Raw genomic sequence first — 26,968 nt, 5'->3', positions numbered from 1 at the left:
TTTGGATTGATCCTGTAAGAGGCGTCAGCCATCAGAGGCCGGTGACCTGCTCAGCAAGGTGCCGTGAGGCCGAGGCCGGGATGAGGAAGGCCCTTAGGAAGCATTCTTCCTGCCTTTATTACAAACCCTGCCCACCTTCCCTGAGTTATTTCCTGAGAGGCCAATGCCATTGAAATCCCAACCTGGATTTTTTTAGACGAGTCGTGGAGGCTAGTATTTAGCTGAATCTGTAGAATTGCCATTCAGTAAAATTTGAGAACTGATCAGACTTGAAAAAAGAAAATCCATTCCAGTGTTTGTGACAACGTCATTATTTACGGAAGCCCATGTAGACAGAGGGGTCAAGCGATGAGGCGTGGTTAACTGAGGTGTTGTGCCGGGGTTGCTCACGTTTCCGTTCTCTGGCGGCCCCGAGGAGGCGAGCAGGAGGAGGTGAGCTGGAGGTCAGACGGGCCTGGACTTGAGTCCCCACTCTGCTCCTCACTGTGAGGCTTCGGCTGGGTCACTTTAACCTCCGTCGACTGTTAGTAGAACGGGGCGGTGGTTCTTCCTCTTACCCACCCCCGGAGCAGTCATGAGCTTGTCGGGCAGCTGGATGGGGTGGCCTCGTGATAGTCCCCCCGAGTGCCGCGTGCCCTGTTGAGGAGAGGAGGTCGAAACCCACAGCTAAAACACGGGCCGTACAACAAAGTGCTATTCGGTTCACTCCATTCTGCCCTTTCTCACTACTCACAGTGGCCAGGACCTGTCCCCAGAAGGGAAGCCCTGGGGAAGAGGGTCTCTGGCGGCAGGCTCTGCTGCTACGGGCAGAACCGTGTCCCTTTCTGCCCGGAGGGAAGTCTGACATGTCTGGAGTTGGATGGTCACTGAGACCCTCCACTGACTCTCTGCCGGTTGCGTGGGAGCTTGGGAACAGCCCTGCCAGCAGCCAGAACAGTCTGGAGGAGGGGCTAGAATGGGCGAGAAGGGGGAGAATGGAAGAGCGGCCTGGCTTTGAGGACCCTTCTGGTCCCATGTGGTGTCTGTTGCGTTCCTGAGCTTCCAGGGTCAGAAAGCTCTTCTGGCTAAGACTGGGGAGGACTTGGCCCACTGGGCGGAACCGGAGGGGAGAAGAGCCTCTAGGGATCTCACCCAATGCTCTCATTGACCGTTTGTCCATTTTCCATCCAGTACATACTTATCGAAGTCTCCTGGCGCTATCCCTGTGCTCGGAGTGCAGACCTCAACTCAGCAGAGTCCCCGTCCCCAGGAGGTCAGCCAGGACAGGGGCGGGGGTCTGCGGTAGGAGGTGCGCTGCTTGGTTCTGCCTCAGGGAGGGCAGGGGAGAGTCAGAAAAGGCTTCAGTGAGGAGAGAAGGTGTCATTTGAATTAGGTCAAAGCGCAGTTAAGAGCCATAGCAAATCCAGTTCTCTGGATGTTTTAGTGGAAAAGGGATCGATCCTGGGTGCCTGTGGGCCAGCACCTTGCCAGGGTTTCACTTGGGTTACTCACAGCAGCCCTGTGAGGCCGTCGTTTTCACCTTTCCGTAGCTGAGGAACTGAGGCTCAGATTAACACCCGTCCTTTACGGTGTCCCTCCTGCAAGAAAGAGGGCCCAGGCCCAGGCCTTGGGGAGCTCTGTCGGATGGGAAGGTCAGGTAGTTTTCATGGGGACCTTGGTAGGGAGCTGACTTGCAAGGGGGTCTCCCCTGGAGTCTTCTTTTGGTCCCTCTGCCTCATTCTTGCCACACTGGGAAAGTGCAGCTAACGCCAGCCAGCCTCTCAGAGGACCATAGTGCTTAGATTGTGCACTCCTGGGGCCAGAGTCTATAACGAGGGGGTTCTTTATGAGGATCCCAGTCCTGAAGAGCCTTTGGGGATCACACACTCCACCACGTTCACTGGCAAGAATAGGGACGGAGGCCTGGGGAGATTAATGCCCCACTCAGAGTCTTGCTGTGGGAGGGCCGAGCCACAAGCCAGCTCAGTCCCCACTGGACCCGGCGCTCTTTCCCTGTACAGCGCTGCCTCAGTGTCATAGCAGAGTCACCTGTGACAAACTCTTGGTTAACCAAGGGCCCCGTGGGGGTGGCCTCACTCCCGCATTCGCTTCTCCCTTAGAGCTGCCGTTGCTCTCACACCCAGACCAGAGTGAGATAAGAAGCCGCCTTCTGCCCAGCACATGCAGAGGAGTGACCTACATGTCACAGTGAATGGGACTGTCACCAGACAGGTTCAGGTTGACTGACCTCTCCTTCCTGCTTTCCTCCCCACTCCCACCTCCCCGGCCTAACAGATTGCCAGGCTTCGGAGTGAACTGGACGTCGTTCGAGGAAACACAAAAGTCATGTCTGAGATGTTAACAGAGATGGTCCCCGGGCAGGAGGATTCGTCCGATCTGGAGTTGCTGCAGGTGAGGGGGGGCCTCATCTTGTGGAAGGTCTGGACCTGGGGAAGCGGCAGTGAGGCAGGAGCGGAGCCCGGGGGGACTGTCATGGGAAGGGACATGTAGGCTCACACTCAGCCTCATGCTTCCTGGCAGCGATCAGATGCCAGCACCAGGCTCTCCTTTTTATTTGCCTTTATAACATCTTGGCCCTGATAATAAATTGCCGACTGCAGAACACGTGCCCCTCAAAAGATGAAGGAAGTATAAGGAAGAAGATAACTCATTTTCTTTGATTCCAGCACCCACAAGTAACCCCTGTCGATGTTTTGATGCATTTTTTTCACGTTTGTTTTCACTTCAGGTGTAGTTGAGATCCTATTATGTGCCCCGTTTTGTGTATCGCTTTGCTTCCTCAACATTATGTCGTAAACATTTGTGACAGGACCTCCTCAACCTTTCCTACACGAGGGAGCCCTTCTAGCCACACTTTATCCCCCAGAGACTCCTGAGACTGAAATTAAATAGAAGCTCCTTTTCTTTTACTGAATACTGAGGATTCTGGGCTGGGGTCGCCAACATTATGGTTCCTGAGGACCCGTTGCTAACTGGCCTCTTCGCCCCCTGGACACCGAGTGGGTCTGGGGGCATGACCGAGAGGGGTCCAGTAGCAGGGCCAGCCTGCAGGGCCGCCCTCAGACTAGTGTCTGAGCCAGCCAGATCCAAAGCTAGTGACCAGATCTCCACCACACCCATCTCAGACGACTCTGGCACTTGTAGAAAATGGCACCCGCACTGCCCTTAGAAGCAGTGACCTTCTGGAGGCGTGGAGAAAGGGTGCCATAAACTGCAGGTGCCAGGATCTTTTCAGCGGGAGGCAAGATGCTTGAGTAAACAGGTCAGGAGCCAGACTGGCTTGGCAAGCTGGCAGGAGTGCCTCACGACGTGCCTGCTTCTGCTGTTCTTGTCTGGCGCTCAGAGTCGTCAGTCTTGGCCCCCCAGGCGCCGCACCTCCCACCCTGCTGCTGGCACACAGCTCGCAGCCTATGAAGGCCCGGCTCTGATGGCCCTGCCTTTCAGCAGTGTGCACAGCGAAAGTGACCTCGTCCCAGGCAGCCTCTTGTTGTGCCTGCTTCCTCCTGGGAAGCCGTCGGCTCCTAAGGAGGTGAGGTGAGGGTGGGTGAAGGCCTGTTCTGGGCCTGACACGGAGCAAAGCGGAGGTGCATGGAGTGTGGTCTCTGCTCTGGAGGAGCTCCCAGCCTGGTGCGGGAGGCAGACAGGAAACAGCTCCTCTCCACGAAGCCGTGACATCGGGTTGCTCTTGAAGCCGAACCGAGTACTCTCAACCGGCCCGAACGAGGAGCCCTGAGCGGCCTCTCACAGACCTCACCCCTGACACCTGCAGCAGACCAGGTTGGCCTCAGTTTGGCAGGTCCAGCTTTCCACTGCAGGGGACCCAGTGTCCCCTTAATGTGTCACTGACCTCCATTCCCAGCCTGCAGGGGGAGTTCTTCCAGGCACTGGAATCTGAGAGCAGTCCAGAAACAATCGAGAAACTGAGAGGGCCTCTTGAGGCAGCGTTGTGCTGTGTCAGCGTCCGAATTCCTGCTGACAGGGGGTTTGCAGTGGACAGAGCTGAGCTCCTGGCAGCAGGGGGTGGGCCGAACAAAGCCAGCATGCTTCCAGACAGCCATAGCAGACCCAGACAGCAAGCATACTCCGTGCATGCGTGCGTGTGTGTGTGTGTGTGTGTGTGTGTGTGTGTGTGTTTAAACAAGCCCATCAGCCAAGACAAACAGAACCTAATCTCCTGGCATCAGCTCACAGTTTTCAAAAATAGGTTGCTTCCCATGACGTTTTCCTTCCCTCTGTTTTGTTCCAACTCCAAGCCTACCAGCCCTCCCTGCTATCGTATAAATCAAACAGAGAAGGAACGACTCCGGGTGCCAGTGGGAGGCTGGCCTTCCAACACGGGAGATTCAGGAGTTGGGCAGCTCTGTGTGAACAGCCACGGCTCTCCTTGCCACCGGCCTCGCTCCTCAGTCATTCTTGACATCTTCCCTCTTCTTCTTCCTGGGACAGTTGGAGCCAGCTGGGCAGGGGCTCCCAAAGGCCAGGGCCACCCCAGACAGCGAGACTGCCACATGGGAAAATGCCACCATCTGCTTGGAAAGTGATGGGATTGGAATGTGCCCCGAGGACCCCTCAGTTGAGCTGGAGGGCAGCCAGATTGCTCAGGGTAGAAGCTGTCCAAAGCTCACAGTGCTGGCCAGGGCCATGGAAATAAACCCATTTGTCACCACCCCAAATGTTCACGCCAACAGAAGCTGCTCCCGATTGGAGTGTAAACCTCTGGGTAGGAGGAGATGCAAAGAGAGGAAATTGTAGGTGTCGGTCCCGGGACGTATCGGTGTGGCGACCATAACCATGGGCGGGAATGTCCCGATTGCTTCCTGTGCCTAGCAGAGCATTTTCAGGTGTGGCCTTGAGCAGAGCCACAGCGAACCTCAGCAGGAGAGCCATTTGCTTCAAGGGAAGCGGAGGCCACTCCTCATGCTGTGCTGTCAGCGTAGCCGGAGACCCTGAGGGAAACTGAGGCAGGGTGCCCGGAGGGAACACTGTGCCGTGTGGGATCCTCCACTCCCTGAGCTGGGAGAGTCGTCCTCGGCAGTCCGGCTCCACACATGTGCTCGGATTCCACCTACAGCGTGTTGCCTGGTGTGCCTGCCTCATCTTCCTTAACATCTTCTTGACACGACAGGCTGTTCACGTGAGCCCATGGAAGCACTTCGTTTCCAAATGCACGTCCTAGTTAGACTTTGGGAAGCGCCGCGGCGAGGCAGCAAGAGCCACCGGGTTCACATCCAGGCCCTCCCGCTGACAGGCTGGGCGACACTGGGCCAGTCGCCTATCCCTCAGGGCCCAGAGTGATCACACTCAGAAGGGTAGGAATCGTCCGCTCGAGGTGGCGCACAAGCCCATCATACGCAAGTTGGAGCCCCCGTGATTATTATCGGCACCCCCTTCTATACAGCGAGCTAAAGTCTGTCTCCCTGTAGCTGCTACCCTGGTCTGTCATCTTTGACGACAGAACAAAACAAAGTCTTCTTTGGCGAGGTGGGTCCTTAAATGTTTGAGGACTGCCATAAGCCCTTCCACGGCCCGGTCCCTGTGTGGGACAAACGTGGCTGTTGGCCGCCCACCTCGTAGATGACCTGTCAGTTCTCAGCAGGAGTCGGGTGCTGTAAATCGAGAGCATTTCCATCAACACAAAACCTTCCATCTCTTCCTCATATGGCCGGTAAGCCAGGTCTTCCCCCATCCTGTGTGTGGGCACTTGGGTCCGGGCCTGAAATTTGAGACTGCCATCTGTGTCTGCTAGAGTTCACGTCCTTAGCCGCAGCCCGTGAGTCCAGTGTTTGAAATCTTTAAAAGATCCCGAGGCTGTCATTCGGTATTCTCTGTCTCTCCCAAATTAGCCTCTTGAGCTTTGTCTTCAAATAGTAATAACTTTTAATTAATCCAGCGATGCCAAAATTGGGCATTCCTGCGTGGCCATCCGTCAGATAATAAAAGAAGCCCTCCTCCACATTGTTTCTTCAAGTAGCAGATGGTATATCCCCTCTTGCGTCTTGCATCATTTCAGCAAAAACCAGGATGTCCAGGACCATTTTCTCTAGAGAAATCTAGTTTATTCTACATGTTTAGCTTCATTATCCCCCCTTCTCTTCAACAAAGAGTTTCTCCTCCTTCCCCCCCCGCCTTCCTTTGCAGCTATAGAAAAGAGATCTTCAGGACCTTGTTCCGTGCTCCTTAGAACTTGGAGAGGGTTCAGAGGAAATCCATAAAGATGATTAAAAGATTGTTTTATGAGGTGGGGATGAGAATGTCCCTTGAAGAAAAGATAAAGGCATTGGGATTAATTAGACAGAAAGAGGATATTTTAATACGTTCTGATCGATGGAGGGCTTTCGCACAAAGAACACTGACCAGCTGTTCTCCTCCTCTGTTGAGAAGCCGAAATCTTCAACACGTAGGAAATTCCTGTCCTGGCTGTTGCACAGTGGGAAGGACGACCTGGGCAAGACTTCGGGCCAGAAGAAAGTCGCTCCGTTTGGTTGGTTTAGAGATGGAGGTAGGCAGAGGAAGGTCTCCCCAGCTGCGCCTGCCCTGGGTCTGGCTGCGTGTGACCCCATGAAGGTCATGCAGGCGGCCAGCTGGTGGTTGGTGGCAGAAATCTCAACATTCTGGTTCTTCTCTCCCCTTTGATCTCTGTCTTTTTTCTCACTGTTTGTTTATTTTAAGACGATGGGAGCGCCGGGGTGGCTCAGTCACTTAAGCATCCTACTTTGGCCCGTGTCTTGATCTCGCGGTTTCTGAGTTTGAGCTCTGCGCCGGCTCTCTGCTGTCAGGGAGGAGCCCTCTTGGGATCCTCTGTCTCCCTGTGTCTGTGCCCCCACTCCATTCTTGTGCTCACTCTCTCCCTTTCAAAAATAAACAAACATTAAAGAAAAAAAAATGATGATGACCTAGGGTCACATTCAGTGCTGGCTGGCTCATTCAGTGGAGCTTGCAACTCTTGGTCTCGGGGTTGTGAAGTTCGAGCCCCACGTTGGGTGTGGAGATTCTTTAAAATTAAACAAACAGAAAAAGAAGGTGGTGACTTAAAAACTTGAAGAATGGGGCGCCTGGGTGGCGCAGTCGGTTAAGCGTCCGACTTCAGCCAGGTCACGATCTCGCGGTCCATGAGTTCGAGCCCCGCGTCAGGCTCTGGTCTGATGGCTCGGAGCCTGGAGCCTGTTTCCGATTCTGTGTCTCCCTCTCTCTCTGCCCCTCCCCTGTTCATGCTCTGTCTCTCTCTCTGTCCCAAAAATAAATAAAAAACGTTGAAAAAAGAAAAAATTAAAAAAACTTGAAGGAAGGAGATGGTAAAACTTTCTCTGTGCAGAGACCCTTGGACATCCTTGATTTAGAAGCTCCAGGCCAGACTCTCTGGGCCAGTTTAGGCAAAGCTCTTTGGGAGGTGCCTGGGGACCTCTCTCGGGTTGGGCCACAGAGGCTTTGCCCATGGGGTGGGTCGGGGGCCATCTCTCTGCCCACGCCAGCTGGAGGCTGTGGGAGCAAGGCAGCAAGTACAAGCTCAGAGCAGGTGTTTCTGGTTCCTGCAGTTCATGAGATCACACATTCTCTGCCCTTGGGTCTCATTCTTCCCAAGAGCTGAGTCGTAATATTAGAGCCAGGAGAGGTCTCAGAAATCCTCTAGCACTTTCCAAACGCTTCTGTAAAGTAATGGAACCCTTTTCTCCACCAGTAAAATTCTCCAGAGAACCGCAGGGTTTATTTATTTTGAGAGAGAGCGTGTGAGAAAGCATGAGCGGGGGATGGGCAGAGAGCGAGGGGGAGAGAGAGAGAATCCCAAGCAGGCTCCTGCCATGTCAGTGCAGACCCGGACTCGGGGCTCGATTCCGTGAACGTGAGGTCATGACCTGAGCAGAAACCAAGAGTTGGATACTTAACCGACTGAGCCACTCAGACGCCCTTGTACTGTTTAAAATAGATAAAAGCTGCCGTAGGGTGGGGTGTCCCAAAACCCCATGCCGTGGAGGCACTTTAGTGGCACTCTGCAGAGCTTCAGCACTTCGCTGACCCCCTTTTCCTTCCCCGGAGAGAAACAGTTCCAGAGGGTGCTGGAGGCTCGGAGAGCTGATCTAGTCAGTCATGGCTGCTTGCTGCCTGCCACTTGGTTCCCAGCACACGGGAGGGCCTGGGCTCCGTGGGGGGAGACTGAATCCAGCCCTGCCCTTTTTCATCTAGTGGTTCTGTGCTTTGGGCATTTGGAGCCATGTTACTGAGACGCTCCCTGCCATCTTCTGAGGGATCTGGTTCGGTTCTCCGTGGGTTCCGGTAGACCATCCTTGAGGGCTGCTCTGCGTTCGCAGGCTTCCAGTGGTTAGGGTGGGGGTAAGGGCTGGTCTTCGCTTATTTGAGGCTCTGATGGAGGGGCTCTGGCGACCTGGGGCCGCAGCCCCGAGTAGAGGTATGTCCAGAGTGCTGTGGAAGTCTTGAGAAGGTTGGGGTTGGGGGGAGTCTCCAGAAAAGATCGAGCTCCTTTTGCTCCTCAGAGATCTTTGGCAAACACCTTGAGTGCCGGTCTCCTCTATACCAGGCACGCCCTCACCCAGGGAGAGGGAGTGACAGGGTGGCCCAGAAAGGGGTCCTGGCAGACAGCAGAGAGGCAGGCGCTGCGCCTCTTTGCTCTGTCCACTGCCCGGCCTCCTGTGTCCCCGGGCTCCGTCTCTCCCACTCCTCCATTCCCATGCTCTTTGGCTGGTCTCTGGCGTGTCTTCCAAAGCGCTGGGCAGGATCTGCTACCCGAGAATGGCCAAGCTTCTTTTTTCTTTTGGTTGACGGGGGCTGGTCTTTTAAAGTTCATCTAAATCCGTGTTTCCTTCTTGGCCCTAAGCAGGTGCTCCTTGAACTCTAACAGTGTATTAGAAATACTACAGTCATTTATACCGTTCACGTCAGCCCTGGCTCCCGGAATCCTTCATGCGATCTACTGTGATGGCTTCTTTCATAAGTGCCTCTGTGGGGTTTCGTTTTGTTTTGTTTTATGTTGATGGCCTGGCTTCATTTTAGCCCTCACTCATGAGTGTACTTTGTGTCTGTAATTTGGGTTTCCACTGGGCCTCTGGCTTTGACTGTTCCTGTGGTGACTGGATTTGACCTGTGAGTGTCCACCAGCACCCATGGCAGTTATTGTGACGGTCCATCACTCGAGTTCTGGAAAGGCTCCAAGTCCCAGGCCAGTTCCTGAATGCCCCTCCCCTGGCCGGCCTGGGGATACGAGCCATTCACAATGGTAGAGAGTGGCCATTTTGTGGTATTTCACTCTTTACTGGATATAATGTCTTGTGCAATTCATTTTTGGTATTTGCCTCTTGTTATTCAGACACATGGCTGTATGTTTATAAGTGCTTACTACTGGGTTGCTGGGGCCTGGGATGAGTCCTGGAGAGGGAAAATTAGATTCTAGGTGAAGGAGAATTCCCCATTCTCTGAGTGGAGAGAGTGCTAGGTAGAAGGCTAAGCTGATGTGGATAACTGAGCGAGGACAGTGATGGGGAGCTGGTGGTTTGCATGCACCGAGGACTCAGAGCACCGTAGAGTCCAGGCCCCCATCCTTCTTCCTCCAGCCTCAGCCTGCTTCTGACCTCCCCTCCTCTGCATCTCCTGCTGGTGGGAATGCCACTCCCTGCCTGGGCTGATCTGGCCAGGGCTCAGCTGGCACCGGAAGTACCAGCTCGAGGGTAGGGAGAGAGGAGTTTTGACTATCCAGTGATTTCCTGGGAGCCTCCTATTTCCAGGATGGTCCTGCCTTCTCCCAAACAAAGAATGGGGGTCTTAGGAGAACCAAGAGTGGGAATCTGTTCATAGAGAAAATTAGAAGATCTAGACACTGGGCTTGCTGTCCCTAGAACCAAGAGAAACATTAGCATTCTAACTCTACAGAGGGCCAGCAACTGGGTAGACCCATGACCAAGGCAGTGTTTCCATAACCAGAGAGACCGGGTGCAACAAGCCAGAGAATCTCCAGATGAAGCTGTTTTTCTGCCGGTAAACACCAGACTAGTTTGTACCCAGCTGTCTAAATCTAGATACCTTCTGTCTTGGAAATTACAGCTGGAGTGGGGTGATTCTGGGCTGACCCACGTGGGCTGAGCTGCTTTCCTCAGCTGCCTCCGCTCTTGGGGAAGCAGCCCCCGCAGGCCGAGCAGCCAGGGGAGGGGTGACAGCAGAAGCCGTGTCCAGGCCTGGTGTCTGGCTGGTCATGGTCTACTTATTCTGTGATGGACAGGTCTGTCGAAGTCCCGACCTTGCTCTTACCTGCAGGATCAAGCCTAGGACACGCATCCCCCCCCCCCCTTCAGTGGTGAAGCAAGAATGTGTGTGTGAATGCGTGTAAGGGAACACTATTTCGGTGCCTTGGACCGAGTGTGGACAGAAGGAATGCAACTTGCCTTCAGTAATTCTCCCTGGAGCATTTAGGGAGTAGCTCCTACGTGTCAGTCATGGGTACTGGAGAAACAGGGACAAAGGATGCCATCTCTGCCCTCAAGAAGCTTCAGTGTAGAGTGTAGAGCGTGAGGCAGACCAGGAGCCCGGTCATAACACCCCATGTGCAGTGAGCACAGTGTTACAGGGCGCCATTGGGTGCCTGGATTCCCTGCTTTGCCTTTGGCCACCTCTGTGGTCCACTCGGCAGATGATTCCTGGGCCTTTTCCCTGCGTGTGGCTCCGCACAGGGCATGAGGGGGAATAAATGGTGGCACCTCCCTCATGGAGTTTATGGTCTAGTGGGAGGAGAAACCTAGTTCTAGCCAAGCTCCGGACGAAATACAAAGCTGAACAGAGATCGTGTATGTGCAGTGAGTAGAGCAGTGACTTCTACCAGAAACATTTCAAAAGGAGGTGGTTTTGAGGCCGAGCTGTGAGAAGGAAGGACCTGTGCCCCTGCCCTCAGCCCCTTCATTCACTGGGTCATCAGCTGCCTCCTGCATCTAGGTGGGCAGGGACAAGCTGTCCCCTGCTTCACCCCCATTGGGACTTGGAGCTTTTGTCCTTAGGCTCTTCCTGTACTCAGGGATGCTGCAGGGCCAGTCTGGGATACAGGATGGCAAGGAGCCCTGGCAGGTAGGTGAGGGAGCTCCACAGGCAAGTTTCAACGAGAGCCCGAGTCAGGCTGCCATCTGGAGCAGGAAAAGCCTTCGGTAGCCAGGCTATAAAGTGGTAAGGGTCTGTCTTCAGAGGGATAGTCCTTCCGGGGGTAGAGAGGGCCCCAGTGGTGACTGGGAATTCATGAGAGTCATCAGCTGGGAAGAAACATCAGAGCTTGCTGAGCTCAGACCTCAGCGAAATGTCAGACGCGCCGCCGAAGTACACCTGGTGTGGTCGGGCTGCCGGGAGTGTACAATGAACTGATCTCTTTTTTTGGAGGGTCTTCTGCCGTTACCAGTCTGTGTTCTAAAGGACCACGCCCTTTCACCCAGAAATTCCACTTCTAGTAGCTTGTCCTGTGGAAGCACTGGCACAGATGCAGGAGCACGTGTGCGCGCGAATGTTCCTTGGTGCTGTGTTTGGGCCGGCCAAAAAGAGGCCTCAGCCTGAATGCCCAGCAGTTGGGGGGGAAGGGGAAGTGTATTATAATACACGAAGGGACGAGGCCGGCTGTACAAAGCCGTGGGAAAAAAGGTTGTCGAGAGTATTTTGCTGAAGAGAAAAAGCAAGCTGCAAAGAATCCTGTTCATAGATGTAAGGAACGGTTTGCGCAAACACGTACCGATGTACGTACGACGGCTAGCTGTGGACGCTTGCCCGTCTATTGAACAAGAGCTTACTTCCCCTGCGGTGACAGGAGGCAGAGAGGAGCCTTCCACTTTGCATCCCACCCACGTCCAGCTTTCTGGACAAGCGTGCACTCTTTTTGTGACTTTTAAGAATTGGCACACATTTTCCCAAAGGAAATGGAATGTGACCAAAAGCGTCCCCAGCAGGCTAGCCAGAGGCGCGTGTGTTCCCTAGGAGCTGAACAGGACCTGCCGGGCCATGCAGCAGCGCATCGTGGAGCTCATCTCCCGCGTGTCCAACGAGGAGGTCACCGAGGAGCTGCTGCACGTCAACGATGACCTCAACAACGTCTTCCTCCGCTACGAGAGGTGGGGGTTAGGGCCCTTCTTCTCCCTGGGAAAGGCTGGTGCCCTGGCAGAGGGATTTCTTTCCTCAACAATGGAGAGAGGGGGAGGGAGAGATTAGAGTTGGAAAACGGTCATCAGAGATGCTAATGTGTTCCCCGGCTGACTGGGAAAATGCTTCTCCGGTTCTCCTGGGAACCAGGCCGGCTGGGCGGAAGGTGACGTGGGGAATTCGGCTCTGCCCTTTGCAAGCCTCAGGCCGCCCAGCCTTCCCCAGTACCCCCAGCCCCTCAAGGGTGGGGAGGGCAGGGCCCCAGAGCTTCGCACCTGCTCCTTTGAAGATCCTTTGAGTTTGAAAAGGATTGGGGGGGGGGGGGGGGGGGGGGGGGGGGGATTCTCTACTAAGGAAAAAAGATTTCCTCTTTCCCATCTTTAAAAAAAGAAGAAAAAGATTTTTCCCTCCCTTTGCAAATGTCAGTGTGTCTGGAGTGTTCCAAAGAAGGCAGGGTGTAAGTGCCGGATGCTGCTGCTTAGGGAAACACACACACACACACACACACACACACACACACACACACACACTCACATGCGTACATACACGTTCATTTGAGTTCTTTCTGCAGCCAAATCATTTTTGGATTTGAGGTAACCAACTTGAAAATTCTTTTCCTTTTCCAAAGCCTCCCCCGGGAGCAGCAGTTGTCAGTAGGAGGTAATGGCAGGTACAGCTCCCATATCATCACTCCGGTGCCTGTACCTTGGGCTTCCCCCAGTGAAGGCACCAGAAAGCACCTTGACCAGGCCAACCTTCTCCTAAGTCTGAGGCCCTCGGAGACATGGGGCCCTGGTATCAGTTAGGGTCAGTGTGACAGATAACTTGCATCTAGGGGACTTCGAGGGTGATTTTGCTCTGGGTGTCCCAGCCCTGGGCCTTGTCTCAGCTTTGACTGTGATAGTAGGGATGGGGGGGGGGGGGCGGGGAGTCCTTTGTCCATCTGACAGACAAAGAAACCTCTGCAGTAAGAATGTGGAGCTACCCAGGAGCCTCGTGTGTCTGGTGGAGATGAGCAGATCTGGGGTGCCTCGACTCCCAGCCCAAGACCCCTCAGTTTTGTCATGTGGTTCCGGTTTCTCTACTTTCAATGGGCGTGGCCTTTCACCTGTTAAACCCATTTCAGCCCCTCCTAGGATAGGAAGACGGGCTAAAGTGGGCATTTTCCCGAGTCAGCCATGCCCAGTCTGACCACAAATTCAGAAGCAAAGCCTGGGCCAGCAGCCCTGAGGTATCATTCTGGCTTGAGACCTTTTGATAAGACTAATCGTCCCTCGAAGATGGTGGGGGAAAGGTACCCCAGGATTAGAAACTTTCCAGATGGGTTGATACTCCCATTCTCCTTATAGGCCATGGCTCATAAAAACACACAAGTCTTTCTTGAGACCACAGTGGATACATATCGCCTAACCAGATGGTCCTTCCTGGGGATCACTGGTCACCAGGCACTGACCCCGGCCCGTGGGGAGACCTATGTGGAAGGACAGCAGATCTCCATAAACCCTGCTATCTCTAGCCTCTGGCTGGAGAAAGTCTCTTAGCTACTGCTTTGCCCATGACGTTTTGGAACTCTTAAGTGCAAGGGCAGCCTACACACGTGCCTCACAATTGCTCTTGTGTTCCCACCTGGTGTGAGAGTGACTTGGGTATGCCACAGGAGAGGCTCACTGTGGTCGCTCCAAGCCGAGTCCCATCCTCAGCTACTGGGGAGTCCTCTGGCCCTGCCAGGGGCCTGTGCTTGTCTTCCTCCTCTGGCTGTCTGCCCTGTGTGCGCCCCGCCCCCTTTCCACCAGCAAGCTGAGCTGGGGGCATTTTAGCGACACAGGCTAATCACTCCTAGCGCGGCTCTGTGAAATAGGGAGGGGGCTGCGCGTCTCTCCTGGCTTTGCAAACAGACCTCTGAGCACCCCCCAGGTACAGTGGTTGGCCCAGCCACCCCCTCTAGGGGCAAGAGGGGCACTCTGGGCCCAGGATGTGAGGGGACAGCTGGGAGAGCTTTTGGTCCCCTGGATGTGCCAACCAGCACCTTCGTCCCTCCCCTCAGCGGGCTTGTGGGTGAGCCTGGAGGCTGGTTCTCCTCCAGGGCAGCGCCCCCTACGGAGGAAGGCGTGGTGAAGTTGTGTGTGGGGAGATCCACTTTCCCTGGTCCCCAGGTGGCCCCGATTGGTCTCCTTTCCTGGAGGCTCTGTCCCCAGGAGCTCTTCACGGGACCAGGGAGCATCACTGTGCCACGTCACGCCCCTTACTGTGCTTTCCCTTCCCCGTTAGGTTCGAACGATACAGGTCAGGCCGATCAGTTCAAAATGCCAGTAACGGAGTAAGTATTCCTTCAGAATTCTCTCATCTCCAGAGGCTGGGAGGCCTATCTCCATTCTGTCTCACCTTTGGTTCTTATAATTGGGGCTTCAATATTTGAGCAATTAGGGGCGCCTGACTGGCTCCGTCTGTGGAGCGTGCAACTCTTGATCTCGGGGTCATGAGTTCAAGCACCACATTGGGGGTAGAGTTTACTTAAAAAAGAAAAAAAAAAGAGCAAGTTCAGGGCGCCTGGGTGGTTCTGTTGGTTAAGCGTCTGACTTTGGCTTGGGTTACGATCTCGCGGTTCATGAGTTAGAGCCCTGCGTCTAGGTCTGTGCTGGCTGTTTGGAGCCTGCTTGGGATTCTTTCTCTCCCTGTCTCCTCCTCTCTGCCCCTCCCCCTCCCCCATTTGTGTGTGTGCCCTTTTTCTCTCTCTCTCTCAATACGTAAATAAGCTTCAGAAAAAAAAGTACAGAGCAAGCTCTGGTTGGTGGGATACTGAGGAAGAGCTAACAGGCACATTCCTGGCAGGAGGGTGGCAAAGAAGCCCCAAGTTACAGCTCCTGGGACAGTGACTGTCCTGGTGGCTGGTTCAGCCCTGCCTCCTTTGGTGGGGGGAGGAGCCAATGCAGAGCTCACTAACAGCCAGGCCCACCATGGACCCTTGAAGTTCCCTGAAACCCAGGTGAGGGAGACTGCCTTGTTCCTGTATTGGGGAAACGTTGATGCTTTTCCTCGGGGACCATGCACGATGCCTGCTGGCTTTGGAGCCCAGCACCAGGGCTCCGAGGCTCACCGCTATCTTATGCTCTGGCAGGTACTGAACGAAGTGACCGAAGACAACTTAATAGACCTGGGGCCGGGGTCTCCAGCTGTGGTGAGCCCAATGGTGGGGAACACGGCACCCCCATCTTCTCTCTCCTCCCAGCTTGCAGGCTTGGGTAAGTGTCTCATAGGGACAAAGAGGGTCTCCTTTGTAGGCCACTTCGTAATTGTGAGTCTGGGCTGAGGGTCCATTTCTCTCTCTCTGTTGTAAGTCCCAGAGAGAGCATTTTGAGGAATCCGTGGGAAAGTGTATTCCTGAGGCCTGGCCAATTGTACCATTTTTAGTTCATGACTTTTGTCCCTAAACTTAAAAGTTTAAACCTGTGTTGCAAAGAAGGGGTGGAGGGAGTTCCAAGGAACAGGAAGTTGTTTGCTTTAAAAGAAAGGTAGCTGCTGTGTTTTATCTGGAATATTCCATGTGGTTAAAGTGATTGTCTTCTCAATATAAATTAGGCCAAGGATGGCAAATAGGTTTTAGCTCATTGGCTACTTGGGACACAGGTCTAAGAAGGATGCTGAAGCCACATCAGAGCTTGGAAGCTGAGTCTGTAGTTGATTGGTAATGTCTGCCACAGACTTGGAAGTAGGAAGTGATGACACTGATACATTTGCTCTCCTTGAACTAACATCAGCCTAAAGTGCTCCACTGCCTGAAACCTAAAACAAAAGAAACTCACCACTTTTCCACTTCTCTGTTTGAAAGTGTGTATATGATTCTAGATGCTGCAAATACGCTGGATGATACGAATCTATAACAAAATGACAGTATTGAAATAATAATGCATGGCCCTTGCAAAATTCTGTCTTGCTTTTTTCTGTTTCCTTTTTTTTTCTTAGTATTTCTCTTTATACCTTTATTCCATTTCAGTCAAACAGGGTTTTTATTTAGTGGCCTGTCAGTTACTATAATCCTGGCTTCTCGGCATCTCATATATTTGTAGCTACTGTTTTTCTTTCGGAACAGATTTCTCTGCCTTGAATCCATCCAGCATATGGCCACCATATTTAAAATCCAAAATTCAAACTGAATTCTGCTGTCTTCCTTCTTTTCTTTTTTTGAATGTTTATTTATTTTTGAGAAAGAGAGAGAGGGAGACAGGATCGGAAGGGGGCTCTGCACTGAGAGCAGAGAGTCTGATGCGGGGCTCGAAATCACGAACTGTGAGATCATGACCTGAGCTAAAGTTGGACACTTAACTGGTGAGCCACCCAGGTGCCCTAGCTGCCTTCCTTCTAGTGTTCAGTCTCTGTCCACAAGCATTTTTCATTTCACACACCCTGGACTTCAGGTTCTGTACCTTGGTACTTACCTTTCCCCCTTCTCCCTGCAGCAGAGTCCACTTGGCCTTCAAGCCCCACTGTTGGGTCAGTTTTGAGTCTTTTCCAGTGTCTCAAGCTAGGTACTGGTATTGTCTGTCTGGCTCCCAGCTACTCATTGCGCTCCTTTAGGCCGAGGACCATGTCAAATTCAGTTTGGTGCACGCAGGAGCTGGCTCTGAACGTGGTGGGTGCCTGCAAAATATTTGTCCAGTAAATACATGACCCAGGCCCTTAGATATCCTGACAGAGTTAGTGAGGCACGCACTGGTCAGAGAATTGTGGGAAATCTACAGGGGTACTGGCCTTGGGCCCCTCCCCGCTGCCAGCAGTCTCGCTTCCATTCATGAGGACTCTTTGCCCACCTTGAGTAGCCTGGGGGATGGGCTTTTCTGTCCCCCATCTGGGTCCCACCGTGGCTCCTCCTGCATGTGGTGGGCTGGGAGTGCAGAGGAGAGGCCTATGTTCCCCCTGCCTGACCCAGAACTCTAACTTGCCCACTGGCTTCCTAACTTGGGGATCCTTCATTAAGCCCACGGGCCACATTTTATTCTCACCCTACCCTCCTTTGTTTTGTTGCCGCAGACTTGGGGACAGAGAGCGTCAGTGGCACCCTCAGTTCACTCCAGCAGTGTAATCCCCGTGATGGCTTTGACATGTTTGCCCAGACGAGAGGGAACTCCTTGGCCGAGCAACGCAAGACGTATGTGGGGACCGTTTCAGTGGCTCTCGGAAGGTATTGGGGGAGGATTGATCCAGGCCTGGTCACAGGCCAACACAAAGACGCCTTTTATTTACCAGATCCAGGACTGCCAAGAACGTTGAAATATGGCCGCGAAGACTTGGCAGTAGGCACAGATTTTGAATGAACACCAACCCCCCCCCCCAACCCCCACCTCCCCGCCTCAGGGTTGATTGTAGTCGGATCTCTCCCATCCGCAAGAGAGTGCCCCTCATTCTCTCTGCTCCCTGTGCTGCTGCTGAAGAGGAACTAGGAGCTAGGAGGGTGCAGCCAGGCAGGGCCTAGCAGCATGGTTTTCCTGCCCGAGTGTGTGGGCAGAGGCTTCCCTGACGGCAGCTCTGGCCAGGATAAGCCATATGAAACTGGGGAAATTGATCCTAAAATAGACACCCTCCCCCGCATCTCAGGGAGGCATAGACACATGCTTGGAGCTTCTTGTTCGGCCTTAAGGCAGGCAGGTGCTTTCCTGGAGCCCAGCACCTCAGCTTTCTGAGTCCCATGCTCAGGCATCAACAAGTTGACCAGAAACCCAAGGCCGCCATGCACCTCTCACCAGCACAAGTTGCTTTTAACAGCAAAAGAGGTCAGAATGCAGAGGGAGAGAACCTCCACGGTCAGTGACAGACCCCAATCCCAGACCGTGAGACCACCTTCCTTGTCAGATGCTACCGAGGCTGCCGCTTCTGAAATAATATTACTTGCAGTGTCAGGGCACTTCTGACATCCCATCACTGGGCTTTAGAGATGCCCTGGTATTGTTACTTGAGAGGAACAACGAGGGGTACGGTGTCCCAGACCCCAGAGGAAATGAGGGGCTGAGCCAGTGCTGGGACTGTAGCCTCTGCCCGAAGGCCAAGTCTGTGGGAAACTAGAAAGTGATTATAGGTCACCGCCCCGTCCCCTGGGACCACTGGGTGGGTACTGACTGCTTGCGTTGCTTGTCTCCAGGGTAACCTACGAGGACCCCCAGGCTGTTGGAGGACTCGCTTCTGCACTAGACAGTCGGAAACAGAGCTCCGAAGTGGTAGGTCTTTCACCCTGTTGACCTGCCCAGAGTCCTCCAGAGGGAAAGTCGGGCAGCGTCGTAAAGCTGGCGGGGTGATGAAGCAGAAGCTGGGTTGCATGGAAGGCAGGGCACACTGGGGGAGACGGGCGTGAGAGCACTGTGTTGCCTCATTGCGTCCTCACTCCAGCCCGTGGGTGATGCCCACCCAGTCAGCTTTCCCATGAAGCCCAGAGCAGACGGGCCCAGAGAAGGGACAGCACGCTCTGGGCACCGAGTGTGGATGGCAAGTGGGGGTCCGTCCTAGGAGGTCCAGCTCCACAGCCCCTTGTCTTCCTACCTTGATGGCCCTGAGCTCTCAGGGCGCAGGTCTCCTACAGCCAGATAGGGTCTCTTCCTAAATGTTACACGGCCCTGGGGGTGGGCAGTGCTCCGACAAAATAACGGCCCTTACAAGGAAGGGAAATGCTCACCTGAGCCGCATCTCTGCTGATCATTTGTAGTTGGCCTAGAGAAGCAGTACTAACCCACTAGAAGGCAGCTGATGGGCAGGATTTGTCTGGGGATCTGGGGCTGGAGGGGGGAGGAGCAGTGGGTGGAGGCCAGGAGGGTGCTCTGGGCAGCTCCATGTCTGGAAGGAGCACGGCTAAAGGCAGAGGTGCTTTGAAGTGGAGGGTGGTGCTTGTTTGAGCCCCCGATGGCAGCTGTGGATTCTGTACGATTTCAGGTCACTGCAGGGGAAAGGATTTGTGTCTTAATGCTTCTCATGAGATCGCACCCCTTTTCGCCTAGGAATGCGTGTGGCTGTGTGTGAATGAGCGTCTGTTTGCAGGGACGGGGAGGGGGAGAGCTGTGGGGATAAGGGCCCCGGAACGGCTGGACCTCTTGTCAGGGTCCCCCAGCTGGGTTAGAAAGGAGCAGTGCTCATCTGCCCACTGGACGGGGAGGTTTGCTTCAGAACAACGGTTCTTGGGCTCCTGCAGCCCCTGTCCAAATGGGCCCAGGCAGGCAGCAGTCTGCGGCCTGGTTTCTGGAAGAAGGTTCACCCTGGGGAAGGGACTTGTCCCTCTGTTCTGGCTCAGCCAACTGGGTGTGAGGGGTGTGCGGCCCTCTGCACTGGCCACTAGGGGGCACAGAAGAGCCAGCCCAACTGCCTCAGGTCTCAGCACCCTGCCTTTCCACCCCTGGGACCCGGACTCCCCAAATCTGCGTAGTGGTCGTGGCTCCATTTCTCCCATTACTTAGAATGTGTCCCCCCCGAACCGAGAGAGGGTGTTAGGAGGGCCCACCACCGGGCTGAGGCCACCAGCACACTGCCAGGTGAGGACATCTCCTCCTGGCCCACCCTGACCTGGCCTGTAGCTCTGTCCCTCAGCCAGGCCAACTTGGTTTGCTTCCCACTCCGTCCCCAGGGCCTGCCCCCGTCCGTACCAGGGTGTGCCACCTCTGCTGTTCTTAGTGCTTAGGCCTGGATCCAAGCTCAGGAGATGTGGCCAGCCTCCCGCCCTTCACCCTTTGGGCGTGTGGCTTGGCCCATCTCCCTGTTTTCAAAGATCTTGATGACTCCAGCATGTTTTCCACCTGATGGCAGGCAGATTACTTTCATGTTTACCGCTCGATGAGGGGAAGCAGGGCTTGTGGTGCCTGTGTGCCTGTGTCCGTCTGTGTGAGTATATGTATATCCCTGTCTGTGTGTGTCTGTGTGCGCGTCTGTGTCTTCGTATATGTGTGTGCGCACACCCTCACTCACATGCATCTTGAGGCCAGTATTTCAGGTCATGATGTTCCATATCCTAAACCGTACCGACCTGGATATGAGAACTGGGCCAAAGGAGAAATTAAGAACACAGTGAAGGGGAGAAAATTGTATAGCCACACCTCCACAATGCAATCCAATCAGAAGTCTTAACTTTAAATACCTTTGTGACTTCAAAAAGAGCAGTATGCCCAAATTCAGTGTTCAAGTTAAGAGTTTGGAAAAAGAAAACCCAAGTAACTGAGAAGGAGAAAAGAAAAAAAAGGCAGAAATAACTTAGAAAAAAAAAGGAGAAATGATTTGGTAAAAGCTGGCTCTTTGAAAAGTTGACCCTTTGCCAATTCCGAGAGCCCTAATCAGGAGAAGCGGCCGTGGCCAGCCTTCTGTGACCCCGTGGAGATTTTCCCAGTGTGTGGGAATAAATAGTTGGCATGAGTTTATGTTACCCTGTTGGGATTTTTGGTTACTAAACTTCTCTTCTCTTTTCCAGAAAGGTAAGGGGGACATGCTGGAGGGGGGCGGGGGCAATGGGTCACATCTCCTTACGTGACAAAAGATCAACTCTGAACAGTGACTTTTCATTTCCATGATATATACTGTTGCTTTCTTTATCCTGGGTCTTGCTGTGACTTTTCTTTCTGGGACTTTTCTGTCCTCGGCCCAGAAGAAAGGTAAAGGTGGGGACTCTGACCTGGAGCCCATAGACAGCTGGCTCATAACCCAAGGAATGGTGAGAGGTCACCAGCTGAGCCGAGCCCCCTGTCTACCCCAGCGCTTACCTGTGTCACCTGCTGAGCCCTTGTGAGTCAGACAGTACAAGGCCATTCTCTCCTAATGACTGGATGCCAAATTTCCCCCTGCCAAAATGTCTTCTTGTGTTTGTACAATCTCCTTAAGCCACAGACTTTCAGTCCTAGAAACGCCTCTGGTTTTCTGCTAAGGTCCGTGCCCCTGGGCCTTAAGGGTCTGGGACATTTGTGGAAGTGAGGGGAGGGCCCTCTCCCTCCTTTTACTGTCTCTGGAGCTCTCGGCAGTATTCGCTTTTCCAGGATGAGCACAAGTTACTGTGGCTTTTGCTTATTGTTAGGGGGGGACATTTCTAAGAGAACAGACTCAAAAGCATCTGATCAGTTGGAGAAGCCCCCTCCAGCCTCTAGATCTGGCAGTCCTAGGCTGATGGGTTTTTATAATGGAGTAAATGTGTGCCCACTACGTCCCCCAGAAGAATTTGAGACATCTTAAACACACAAACACAATAGAACAGAATAAAAAGAAGACCAAGCCAGGGGAGTTGAATATCATCAACACAGTTCTTGTCAAGTAGAGCTTTTCTGCCACAGAGACCCGAGTGGGCCTCTCCTGCCTCATCTGATCAGGTAGGTGGCCCTGAGTCTGCTACAGAGAGAGAGGGTGACCTCGTTCCAGGCCACTTGCCTCAGCGTGATGATTACACTTCTAATGAAGCCACCGTCCTCGCCTAGCACCTCTAACATAGAGACCAAAGGTCTGTGCGTGCGTGCGTGTGTGGCAGGGCTGGAGCAGGAGAGGGTGCACAGAGGGAGGGACGATAGAAGCAGTCAGGCATCAGCCTCCGGGGTGGAGCCAGGCAGACACTAGACACATACTGGGGAAGAAGCGTAACCGACCCCTGGAACGCGGGCCAGGCTGTGGCCGGCGGAGGGGTGTTCAGGCAGGCCAGCATGTCTGAGGCTGTAGGTGGCACGGCAGGGGTCACCTGTCTGAGCGAGGTGTGGCCAACACGCAATGGCCGCACGGAGCCATCAGAATCGAGGGGGTGGGGGTATCTTCCTACCACCCCAGCTTGGAGCTAGGGACCTTCGCACAGCCACGCTCGGGCGGGGCCAGCCTTCCTCCATCTGTCGGCAGCAGGCACTTCATACTGCTCTTCTCCTGCACGCGACCCCAAAGCCATTCTTAGAGACACAGGCTTCTCCGGGCCCCTCGTTTACTTCAGAGACAGGCTAGGGCTGTGGTCTTCGTGTGTGGGTGACCTTAGAGCGGGACTCCTGGAGACCATGTCCACTTCAGTTCCAAATTGGGAGGATCCAGCCGTGTGTCCTTGTGCCCGTTAATCCTGCGAAAAAGGATACTGCCCGAACAAACTACCCTGAGTGTGGCATTAGCAGCTGGTGGTGGCACCTGCCTCTGCCCACACAAGATCCCCTCCCCCCCGCCCCCCACTAGAGCTCCAGTCTCCAACTTTCCAGAAACAAACCCAACTAACAGCTAACCTGGTATCTCACCTGCCTGACTGCAGTGGTTTGTTTTTTTTTTTTCTTTTAAACAATGTATATTAATTGCTTTGCCTTATTTCTCCTAGTGTAGAAGCCCTGAGTCCTTCCAAACCCCCAAGTACAAATTCTTTACTTGGAAACTTTTTGTACTCTTGAGTAAGGCTGAAGGGCTTTTAGGCTGCTGCTCATGTTTGGGGGGGACCATGTTGTAGGGAGGATTTCTCAGTTCTCGTGAAATAGCACACCTGAGCTCTCCAGAAAGTGTTCCTGTTGCGTTGTAAATCAGACTCTGAGGTTTCCCCGTGGGTTGGGGGCTGTGAAATGGGCCCGTGCTCTCCTGGGACTTCAGGGGTCTAGACTTGCAACACCACAGTTGACAATACCAGATTCATTACCAGTTGAAGAGACCCCTGAGCAGCGTCATGAGCCGCTCTGCCTGGAGACTGCTGGGAAATTGCCCCCCGCCCCCGGCCATAAGCAGGATGCAGCCAGAAAGATCCCCTGAGAAGAACGAGTGTCGGCCCCAACAAGAGCAGAAGTAGGTTGGTAGTAGGAGTGTGCTACGGCCCAAGCCCACGCATGGAGGGGTGCCGTAATCCGGTCCGGCAGACCCCCGGACACAGCAAGCCCAGAGTCACAAACAGCACTGGCTGTGGCCGAGCCGGTGGCACCGCTGCCCCCCACCTGCCGCCCCCTAAGTGGAGCCAAGTGAGGGTCAGCGCACGGCAGACAGCTCACCCAGCGCCCACGTCAACATCTGCCACTTCTGGCACCCGACACGCCGCTTTCTCTTTGGACCCTGAAGATGGGCGGGCGCGTCTCACCGTTGGCTCAGCCAAGCCAGACCCGTATGCGCCGGCCTTTATTGGAGGGTGGTCCTGTGCCAACTTTCTCTTATTTTTTTTTACTTCGCGTCTTCTTCCCTTTCTGTCTCCCTCCCCCAACACACTCTTCAGACCCTTGGATTAGCCTTCAGCCTTGAATCATTGCCCAAGAAGGTGCTCTAACCGTGGCATGTCAGAGGCCACAGTCTCTTAGGGATCAGCTGGGCCAGGCTTCATCTGACGGATGAGAACACTGAGGCCTCCCAGGGGCTTGGTGACGTGCCCAAAGCCACGGGGCAGTGACAGAGTCCAGTGCCCTCTTTGCTGGCCAAGGCCTCTCCCTTCCCTTCCATCGGCATGGACGAGGGAACTTCCTCGTCCCTCCCAGTTTCTGTAGTTCCTGTTGGGAGAGCAGTGTGCACGTTTAGTCTGTGTCTGGTGGCATCCACATTATTAGAAGAAACTTTACCCCAGTGCTACGCTCAAGGCATTGATTTACCAGGGTAGGAGGTGTATATAGGTAAGTTACTGTGTGCAACCACAAGCAGGTCAACCCTTGCCCTGTGTTGTATAAGCTTTACCGTTAGCTCTCCCCCTAGTTCCACGGAGATTCCGGCCCTGAGGCCAAGTGCCTTTCATACTGGAAGGAGTCAATTCCGGTCATCATGATATTCCTGGCTTCTGAATTAGAAAACAGAAACCCTGACCTGGAAGTTAAGGGGCTTGGAGTCCTGTGGGGTGAAAACTAAATAGAACCTAGCCATCACGCCACTTCTCTGATGGGGAGACTGAGGCCAAGAACTGCCCAAGCCCCCCTCTCCCTGCTCTGCCTCTTTACCCAAAGTCCTGAGGCTTCTTGGGACAGCAGAGACTCCAGGACTCCTGAGTGAAGAAAGAAGCAAGTCCAGAAAAAAGTGATATGCTCCAGGGATCTGACTAGCCCAGCCCAGCCGACCCATCGCCCAGTGCTCTGTCATCAGCCTGGCTCCTGGGGCTTTGCCTGGAGGATGCCCTTCCATAAACACACTACTTATTTGGAGAAATCTGAAAGGGGGAAGAAAAGCGTTCCCATGATCCAGCTTTTGGGAAATTTTTGTTTTTGAAGGGGTGAGGAGTTTCTCAGATGTCAGTGTTTGTTTTCTGAGCGTGCTGGCTTTCAAGATTAATCCTCAAAGAAGAAAACTGGAGCGTGATACCCAGCCTCGAGGGACTTATTTTTGAGCAGTAACAAAAATATTGTAAAGCCGTATCTGAAGGTTTAAGACCCATGACCCCTTAGTGGCTGTTTTTCAAGCTTCTGCAGCACATTGGAAAGCTCTACCCATCAAACCTCCATTTCTCCTCGATAGACTGAAGCTGGGTGGGTATAAGAAAGCCCAGCACACACTCCCAACTTGGCCATGTTTTCTCTTTGGAGACGCCGCTAACTTTCCAAGCTTTTGTTTCTGGGAACTTGGCGTGGCGCGCATCCTCCCAGAGGCCAGGCGTTCTGACTTAAAAGCATCAAGATAATGAAAATTGGCATCTTTTGTCATAGGAACATGTCAAGACAGAAGTCCTGCCAGCAAGCGTAAAATTAGCAGATCGCACTCCGCGCGCCTTTACTGCTTTCTTTTCGATGGAGGAGTTGGGTGCTGCCTTGGGTGCTGTTAGCACATCCACGCTGGGCATCTGTGCCCTCTGGAATGAGAGTCATGTGCTCCTTGTCCCTAGGAGTCATTTCAGGGTGATTTGAACTCCTTGACATTTTTTTCATTCCAACACGAGATTCCCAGTAAGTCAAAGAGATAAAAGGACAGTGTAGACAGAGTCTTCCTAATCTGATCAAGGGGTGGGCTTGAACCTTTATGAAAACGCGTGTGGGGTGCCCACGCTGGGTCTGTAGTGTGGCACGATACACGTGAAGGCGCTCCAGGTTACTAGAGCGAAGGGGCTGCCAGCCTCGCCAGGTGCGTGTGTGCACGGGACACCTGCTCGGCACACTCGGGCCGCCCTAGGGGCCCTCGCTCTACCTCACGCCCCAAACTCTGCCAGCAGCAGGTTTCCGTCTCTAAGGAGCGGCTTGTCCCGTCAGGGCAGGGCTGGGAATAGGAAATCTTTGTTCTTTTCCTTTGTTAAGCTCATGTTATTTTTCAGATTTGGCAAACACCAAGGCAGTCTTCCCGGTGCTTATTTTAACTGTATTCTTACCCTAGACTATGACGCTGGGGGGAAACCAGCTATAGACACAGTGCTAGAGAATTTTCTAGAAATAGTGGACTTGTGAGCCGCTATTGCATTCTAGCCAAACGGACGTTTCAGAATCACCGCCCCGGAGGCCTTCCACAGGTGGGCCAGGCATGGAGACTGCTCAGGCACCCGTGAGGCATGTCTTTGTTTTCTCGGGACCCAGTCACCCCCACCCCGGCTACCGCTCCCTGGTTCTCAGTTGAGCTTTTCTTTGGCTCCTGAAGCGCAGCCAGCCATTGAGAGCTGGGGAGGCAGGGTGAGACTAAAGGAGCCGCTGCATTCAGGACTGCTTCGTGATTCTCCCCTGAAGAGACACAAAGACCGCTAAAGCCCCAACGTCGCTTTGGTCCTCAAAGCCCCAGCTTTGCCCGCTTGTGTTGGTGGTGAGATGTGCCCGCCCGCTGTCAGCCAGGCCGCACCCAGGCCCCGGTGCTCCCCTCCTCCCACTCAGAGACGCACTGGGACACATTCCGAAATACTTTCAGCGCCCGCCTGGCCACCTGCACCCCCTGCTCCGGGCAGACTGCCACCTGGGATCCCCAGGGGCATCAGGGGCTTCCTGGTGTCTCCTCCAGTCACTCCCAGGGGCTGGGCTCGATGGCGGGTAGGCAGGACTCTTCCAAGGGTCCTAACCTGATGAGTTTGAAACCAGCCTGTGGGACCAGCGCATTCCTGAGATGAGAAGGTGCTTTGCAGCCCTGGGCTGAGAGTAGTCAAAAAGTTATCCATTTCAAGAATGCGTACTGCTGCCCTCCCTCCTCCTCTCCCCCCCCGGCCCCCCCCCCCCCCCTCCAGCGCCCGCCGGTCAGCCCTGCTTCTTAGAACTGGCCACCTCATTGCTTCCCTCACCTGCTATTTCATGTGTGGCTGCCTTGTGTTGCCCGCGCCTGCTGTGCCAACGTGTTTTTTTGCTCTGTGTACGTTTTGGTTTCGTTCCGGGGTTGCTTTTGATGATTTATTTTGTTCGGTGTTCTGTCTCCCCTCGCCTGGCTGTGGGGCTGCCTGACCCGCTGCTTGCCGCCTCCATAGATCCCCGTTACGCAGCCCTCTGTCATGGACGACATTGAGGTGTGGCTCAGGACGGACCTGGTGAGACTCGACTTTTCTCTTCTGTGTGTGGGGCGTGGCAAGGCAGAGGTGCTTCTGAAGACAGGCCCGGGGCCAGGGGCTGCTCCCCACTGGGGTGGCAGAGGAGGAAAGCCCACTGGGCCCAGAGCACCTGCTCCGGGCGCAGCCCCGGGGCCTCGGCAGGCAGGGCTCTGGCTGGCTCCGAAACCACACACACTTGCCTCCAGTTACTTTTCTGTATCTAGTGTGTGTGTGCTTGGGTTCTTTTGCTTTGGGGTTTTGTTTGAGTTTGGGGGGGATTTTGTGGGTTTTATTTTTATTTTTTCTTTTTCACTGTAAACGATATACAGAGATGAGCCAGGTGTTTTTTTGTTTTTTTGTGGGGTTTTTTTGGTTGGTGTTTTTGCTTTTGTTTTTGTTCTCGTTTTTTTTATTTTTTACTTGTCACCCCACTTCCCCGGTATGTTCTGGTGTCTTGGATTTAAAAGAACCCTTACCCTCGAGACTGTTGTCTCTACCCGCAGGGCTAGGACAGGAAGGTAA

General features: G+C 53.9%; 1 protein-coding gene across 6 annotated transcripts in view; it reads left to right on the top strand.

The window, feature by feature from the left end:
• The window catches only part of TOM1L2 (target of myb1 like 2 membrane trafficking protein), a 121,245-nt gene that overhangs the window by 87,686 nt on the left and 6,591 nt on the right, over positions 1 to 26,968 (top strand). For 2 of the 6 annotated variants that reach the window (XM_049636856.1, XM_049636854.1), the window contains exons 7-14: positions 2,275 to 2,391; positions 11,947 to 12,080; positions 14,377 to 14,425; positions 15,224 to 15,347; positions 17,134 to 17,251; positions 18,239 to 18,314; positions 20,714 to 20,779; positions 26,387 to 26,446. In XM_049636856.1, coding sequence (XP_049492813.1) covers positions 2,275 to 2,391; positions 11,947 to 12,080; positions 14,377 to 14,425; positions 15,224 to 15,347; positions 17,134 to 17,251; positions 18,239 to 18,314; positions 20,714 to 20,779; positions 26,387 to 26,446 — 744 coding nt within the window. The remainder of the gene's footprint in view (positions 1 to 2,274; positions 2,392 to 11,946; positions 12,081 to 14,376; positions 14,426 to 15,223; positions 15,348 to 17,133; positions 17,252 to 18,238; positions 18,315 to 20,713; positions 20,780 to 26,386; positions 26,447 to 26,968) is intronic. The other 4 variants (XM_049636858.1, XM_049636855.1, XM_049636859.1 and 1 more) reach the window with 2 other exon arrangements.

The sequence above is a fragment of the Panthera uncia genome, chromosome E1 (assembly GCF_023721935.1).
Source record: "Panthera uncia isolate 11264 chromosome E1, Puncia_PCG_1.0, whole genome shotgun sequence".
NCBI lineage: Eukaryota > Metazoa > Chordata > Mammalia > Carnivora > Felidae > Panthera > Panthera uncia.
Note: the sequence above shows the minus strand (reverse complement) of the source record. Positions and strands in the feature narration are given on the sequence as shown.